The 7,068-nt window shown below is 35.1% G+C and overlaps 1 protein-coding gene across 1 annotated transcript; it reads left to right on the forward strand.

Annotated features, from left to right (window-relative positions):
- Positions 1–933: 933 nt before the first annotated feature.
- tpbg (trophoblast glycoprotein) lies at positions 934–6,749 on the forward strand. The gene has a single exon (XM_066702279.1). It carries the CDS (start codon positions 1,576–1,578, stop codon positions 2,749–2,751), a length of 1,176 nt encoding a protein of 391 aa, XP_066558376.1. The 5' UTR covers positions 934–1,575; the 3' UTR covers positions 2,752–6,749.
- Positions 6,750–7,068: the final 319 nt, after the last annotated feature.

The raw sequence follows: 7,068 nt of genomic DNA on the forward strand, positions 1-7,068 counted from the left end.
AAAGCAGGCAAGTTTGCAGTACAGTTAATTTATAACAGGAAACATCACAATACATGGTTTTAATCTCATGTTATGATTTATTCCAATTTATTTTCTAACAATATTTCAGCTTTCATTTGGTTTTTCTTACCAGCTATATAATCACATATGTAATCCACATCAAGTTGAAATAATCAGTTGTATAATTGTATGGGTATAAATGTGTGAAATAATTGTTTTACTTAATAAGCAATATTTTCTATTTTTCTATTTATATGATCCAATTCCAGGGGCATCCTTGTCAAATTTATATAGCTTATTATTTCAGTTTCCATATCCATTAATATGTGTCATTGTGTCAGCATAATACAATAATAAATAAATGTAATATCCAATCAAAATGTTCACCAGGCTTGGTTGAACTTTAGTGTTTTTTAAACTATTTTAAATATCTGTTTTTGCAAACTTACATACTTTTCATTTCAATAGAGATGCACTATATTCTACGCATGTATACACAGCTGTCCTGTTAATTCCTTATTTTGTAAATTGGCCATGCTGGTTCATATACCCCAATGCACATTCTGAAGTCACAACATATTTGCATTTATTCATTTTTTATAAACGAAGGGAAAAAACATTTTTTTTCTTTGCTGCTACATGATGCATTGTTGCAACCTTCTTTTAGGAGGCTATTGTTACAGACGGTTCAGGAGTTGGCACACATGAGACGTCTGAAGGGTCTCATCTTTCGCCGTATTATAACACAGCCTTTTAAAAAAACTAAAAAACATAGAAAATTGCACAAAACAATCACACGTTTCCTTAAGTCGTTCCCTGTAACTATTTGGACAGCATCTGAATATGATCTGTTTGACTTGTGTTTTCACTATTCCTCCCTGCATTCTGCACAATGGTACATCCCGAGGAGTAGTTTACAGTGCAGCTCTGTGGGCAGATTCATTTTCAACCAAACTGAGGAGGGAGTAGAGGAGCTGTTGCTAAAGCTTCGGGTTAGCCTTCATTGTATTTGACTGTATATGCAAAACGTTTCTTTATATTTCCTACCTACACATTTATGGTAACATACATATGTATTGCTTTGGTATGTTCAACTTTTATCTACGTTAGCTGCTGTTTCGTTGCAGTTGTGGTTGTGAAGAACTGTACGGAGAGAGATCAAAGGATCTGTGCAACAGGACACCGTCTGAGAAACCCACCCATAAGTCAGGAAAGAAGAAAGGATTAGACCCGACACATGCATGCGAGTCGTTTGATGGACTTTTTTTCTGTGCAAAACCATTGAAATGCACGCCTATTTTAATTGCATATCTGCGTGATGAAGGACCAACAGAAGGAAGTTGTACTACGCAATTCAGAAGTGGAGTGAGTGGATTGCGCCGAAACACTGTTTTCCGTGTGAAGCCAAAAAGAAAAGGTACGAAACAACTTTTACACATGAAATCCAAGACATTCGCTCTGTTGTTGTAAGCAGATTCAAAAAGCCTTTCACAACCACATCTGTCACACTGACCACGTTATCTCAAACTTTTCCGATCTCTGACAAATACGATATTTGTGAAGCAGTTCAAGAAAATGCTTGTGGTCGACTCTTTGTTTTATATTAAGATCATTCCGAATCAGAAGAAGCTCAATCATCTGAGGCTGGGGTTAGCTGTTTTCCTCCATGTCCTGGTTTTAGCTACCTCTCAGGCAAGCCTCTGCCCAGACAAATGCAGATGTGTGGATTCTGGCAAGACGACAATTGTAAAATGTGTAAATACCAACCTCTCTGCTATTCCCTACCCCTTACCTCCAAATGTGAAGACCCTATTCATTACGGGAAATAACATCTCTAATCTTACAGCAGATTCCTTTCCTCAAACACTGGAGCAGCTGAATAACCTGACCCTCAGTGGGAATAAAATTGAGCTAATAGACCCCAAAGTATTTACCAACATGCCAAGCCTCCGACATCTGGACTTGAGTAACAACAGGATTTCCAGGTTAAATTCTGAAGTTTTCAGCTCCAACACTTTCTTGCAGGAATTCAATCTGAGCAGTTCTGTGTTCAATAGCTCATACACAAAGCAGATTAAAGGAATTTCAGACCTAGTTCAAAATGGATCTTTGCTCAACTTAGATACACTGAACCTGTCAGATAATGACTTGATTTATGTAACAGAGGAGACCTTATCAAAACTGCCAAACCTCAAGTTCCTCTACTTAAGGAACAACTCAATCATCAACATAAAAGGTGGAACTTTTAAAAACCTGCAACTGAAGAAGTTAGACTTGAGAGAAAACTCTTTGAAGCAGCTCACGAATGCCACTTTAAGTGACTTTGACCTCCATCCAGGCATACAAGTCTACCTAGCAGACAACACTTGGGACTGCGATTGTAATATTGAAGATCTTGTCATTTGGCTACAGAAGACAGAAGCTGTGGCTGATAAGACAGACCTACTCTGTGCTTTTCCCGACAACCTGAAGACCACCAGGTTGCTGAAAATGAATGTTTCTCAGCTCCATTGCATTTTCTCTGAAGACATGAAGAGTGTGCTGCAAACTTCATATGTCTTTCTGGGGATTGTACTAGCCCTGATTGGGGTTATTTTTCTGCTCGTGCTATACCTGAACAGGAAGGGCATCAAAAAGTGGCTTTACAACATCCGAGATGCGTGCAGAGATCATATGGAAGGATATCATTACAGATATGAAATCAACACTGACCCAAGGTTAACAAATTTAAGTCTGAATTCTGACGTTTGAAAGGTGGAAAACATGTCCATAACAAGACATGGTGACTTTTTGTAGCTATGCATGAAATCCTCTAGTAAAAAGAAGTTTAGCTCTGTGCTTGCCCTTCTTAATAGAAACCAGCCTCTTTAACAGTAAAGACTTTTAGTTAGTTCATGCTGGGAACTTGCCACCATGTGCTCATATGATGTGATGTTCACTGATGTGTTTTGTCATCTTTTGATGTTGTGCAATGCTGCATGATACAGGGCTTAGAGTACTGGGGGCCCTTTCAAAGGACTTTAAACTGTAGACCATTGGAAAATCTATTTCTTTTCATACCACACAATTACAAAGACTGTACAGATTTTTCATAATACTCCTCTAAAGTATACTATACAGTGTCTTAATAAATATTTATCATATGTAAAATGCAGTATCTTCCTTTTCCACTCTTCCCATTAACTGTTTTAAGTTTTTGTATCTAAGAAGACATTAGACATATTTCATGATGTCCAGAACCATGAATGTCATGTTCTGTATGTGCAGCAGTTATGAATATTTTTTAATGTATTTTTGATTTTCTAACAACATATCCAAATTTATGATCAAAGGAGTTTGCATTTCCGATGGTAAACACTCTTGTTTTTGTTTTGTTTCTTTTGTTTTTACTTCATGAAAATAAATTCTTCATGAAAACTGTCTGGTGAAATGAAGCATATATGCATTTCTGCTAAAGCCCCAAAAACTCAAAAAGAAACTTGAAAGTATTAATGTTGTGGCTTCAGGCAAAAGACAAGGTTAGAAATGAGTTTTCCACAGAGAGCTGTCTGTGCTGCATAAAAGTGGTCAGTGAGACCTAGCATAAAAGGCTCTGGGACATTACTTAGAATTGTTTCAGCTCAGCAAGAAAATTGCAAAATAATTGAACACAATAATTTCAAGAATCAGATAAGGTTATTCAGTCAAATGGAATCTGTTCCTTTTAAAAGTGGGCTTTAGTGGTTTTTTGTTCTAGGTTTTGAATATATACGTCTCATTTTAGTTAGGTCTGAAATGAGTATGTAAAAATCATTTCTATTTAAAAAAATTAATAATATGAATAAAACAGGATCACTACAGAATCTCACAAATTGCAAATCTGCAACAAATGGGGATCTAGACCTTCTCCTTTTTTGTCATGAATATGAGGTCAACCAGATCTAAGCAAATACAATACACAATATTTACTATGTTTCAGTGTTGTTATACACTAGACAGGTATATGTCTGTAAAATGTATACACAATATATATATATATATAGTGTTCCATATATCAAAATGATTGTCATAGTCATTAAAGCCTAGGGTAGCCGATTCAGTACATTATGAATATTTTGTAGATGCAATTATTTTATTTTGTCAATATAGTAGGGGTGTTATATATCCATATTTGAAATCAGTTTAATGATATATCAGAAAACACACAGAGGAGAAATGAATGTCAGGTAGAATAACTACTGATAAATATGAATGAACAGAAATTATTACTCTTAACATGCATTTTCATTTTATTTATACTGTGTAATCTTTTAAGCTAATGAGACTGGGATCTTGCATTTAATCAGTGTAGAAAACTACTAGTATTTAAATATATTAATGTGTTCAATTAGGTATTAATTTGTGAATGGCCTTTAAACGCAATTTTAATATTGAGCAATTGCCAGTAAAGACTAAAAGGAATTTCTACCAAGAATTGAACCTACACTTTCAGAGGTTAAATAAGATGAAAGCAGACCTATTTTTATTTTGTTAATTGCTAACCCAAACAGTATACTTTTTAAAATAAATGAATGAAAGAAACTGAAAAAAGAAATCTCTTTGATGTGGATGTCTCCTTAAAATATCCAAGACCTGCTAAAGCCATAGATAATCGGATCTTGATTGTTACCAGTTTTCTCCAATCTATTCCTTCACCACATTTTGATTGGGCATTTATCCCTGTTAATCACTACTCATTTAAGTCATTACTTAAATTAAAACTATGAAATAAAAACATAAACAATATCATAGAAGAGGATGTTCATCTTTGTTTAACACAAACATTGCTTTGTAATTTAAGCACACTTGTAATATAGGTTTCCGTAAATTTAAAACATTAATTTAACGTGCTTTCTTGTGTGGGTGTGTGATCGCAGTACAGTATTTTAAATCTATATTCTCACTGCTTTTACAATTGTGACTTTAATGCAGGCAAGTTTGCCCTCATTGTTTATGTTAGCTTGGCTTATGTTTCTGATATCTCCACTTTAGACTGGCCTTTGTGTAACTTGGCGTTTTTTCATGTTGACAGCATTTTTGGTACAGATGAAATAAACACCTCCGAGTCAGCCCAACGCAAGGAAAGAAACTCGGATTACCATAGGAAAACCTTGACCTTGCTGTTCTGCAAAAAATGTTCTTTGCATTCCTATCAAGGCAGAGGATCGACACGCTGCACATGGGGAGAGTGCCATATTTTTCAATATCTCCCATCTTTGTAACAGTCAACAATACAGGGGCTTATAAACGTGGACAATTGGAAAACCCTGCAGCTTTTCTCTTGAATAATGCAATAACTCAATTATATATTCTAAGGCCATGTCATATTTGTTGTCGCATGTATTGTAATCTACTTTGCCACTGAGGTGTTTTTTATGTTTCTTGTTTGATGGCGACCATCTTGAGAAACAGACACTATGAAGGTCTAAAATTGTTAAATGAGATTTGATCAAATGTTCATTGTGTGACGTATGCAATGTAAGAGTAGGAGAGTGGCTTTCTGGGGCTGTGCAGTTTGTATGAACGAATTGTGAACCCTTGTGCTCTTTTATTTATTTTGATACATTTATCTGGCCTGTCCAAAAAAGGCATTTTAGTCCCTCTGTTGTAAACTGAGCAGATCCTGACAGTCTGGTCCTGATCAGCAGAAGGCCAGGTTTGGCAAAGATGTATTACAAGCAATATGCCATTACCCTCAAGGCAACAATTTAACTTATCGCCAAGCAGAGAAGAGATACTACCCGGGAGAGGAATATATCTGAAAGCTCAGTATACAGCAACTTTAGAAAGCCTTGGTTATTATTGCTGCAGTGATGATCATCAAATGACCTGACAATGTATGGCCAAAGCCTGGGCAGGTTTGTGATGCACCTTGTTTGGTAATTGGATTTGATCAAATATTTCTGCACGGTGTTGTAAAAGTTACTGAAATGGATACTGTACATCATACTACCAAGGGGTATTGCAATGTTTTTATCAGGAATTGTGCTTTATATTTATTTTTATTTTTTTGAATAAAATCTGAATATTAACTTGAAAGTATGGGATTAATTGCCTGGGAAATCTAGTGTCACTCTTTTTATACATTAAACAGCCAAGGAAAAAAGTGAAGGATCATATGTTTCAAATTAGGAAACATGGTTTTGATTCAGTTTAGGTTCTTCTTTATGGTAATCCACCAAATGTTTGAAATGTAGTATTTAAAATTCTGTTGTTGGTATACAGTTACAACTGCCATAATGAATGAAATAAATTAAGTACAAGCAAACAGAAACAGCCTAGTCATTTTTACATATGCTGCTGCTCAGTATACAGTTTTATTTATTTAACTTTATTTTTTGTGTGGTTTTTCTTTGTACACTAATACATCACATACGATGAGCTGCATTTCATTTCCTTTCTTTTTATGAACCAGATATAAACATCAGATACAGCTTCAAACTATTCTTGCTCATTCCAGCTTCATAAACAGCATGCATGTTTTAGTCATGCATACGGTTTTACTTCTGTTAAGGTTTGAAAGCTATGACATTTTAAATACCACATTTTAAAATCTTTCTCTACATCTAGCCTAATAAAACTCTCTCTGTATCTGCATCTGCATAACAGCAAACCTGTAGCATGTTGAACTTTTGTTGTAAGCAAAGAAAAGTATTTTGATGTGAAAGGTTTTGCTGTAAAATATGAATAAAATGTCATGCTGCCTTTTAATATGACAAAGTTAATGTTAATTTAATTCAGTGACTTATTTCAGTATGATTTTCCAGGTGTCACTATACTTCTTACCACCATATACTGTGTGTATGTGTGTGTGTGTGTGTGTGTGTGTGTGTGTGTGTGTGTATGAGTGTGTGTGAGAGAGAGAGAGAGAGTATGTGTATTGTCTAATAAAAGTAAGATTGACAAATACCTTACGGTTACAGCAAGTTTGCACAGGTAAATATGAATGTGGAACCAACGAATAATTATAGCATTAAGTTACCAAAACCTGTATGAACTAGACATTTTTTGCAACAGGAATCTCATTGGATAAAGTGTATAAAGGTTAAT

This window comes from Amia ocellicauda, chromosome 1 (genome assembly GCF_036373705.1).
Source record: "Amia ocellicauda isolate fAmiCal2 chromosome 1, fAmiCal2.hap1, whole genome shotgun sequence".
NCBI lineage: Eukaryota > Metazoa > Chordata > Actinopteri > Amiiformes > Amiidae > Amia > Amia ocellicauda.

Coding starts and splice junctions, on each gene's coding strand:
- tpbg (XM_066702279.1), top strand. CDS start 1,576: ATGCTTGTGGTCGACTCTTTGTTTTATATTAAGATCATTCCGAATCAG.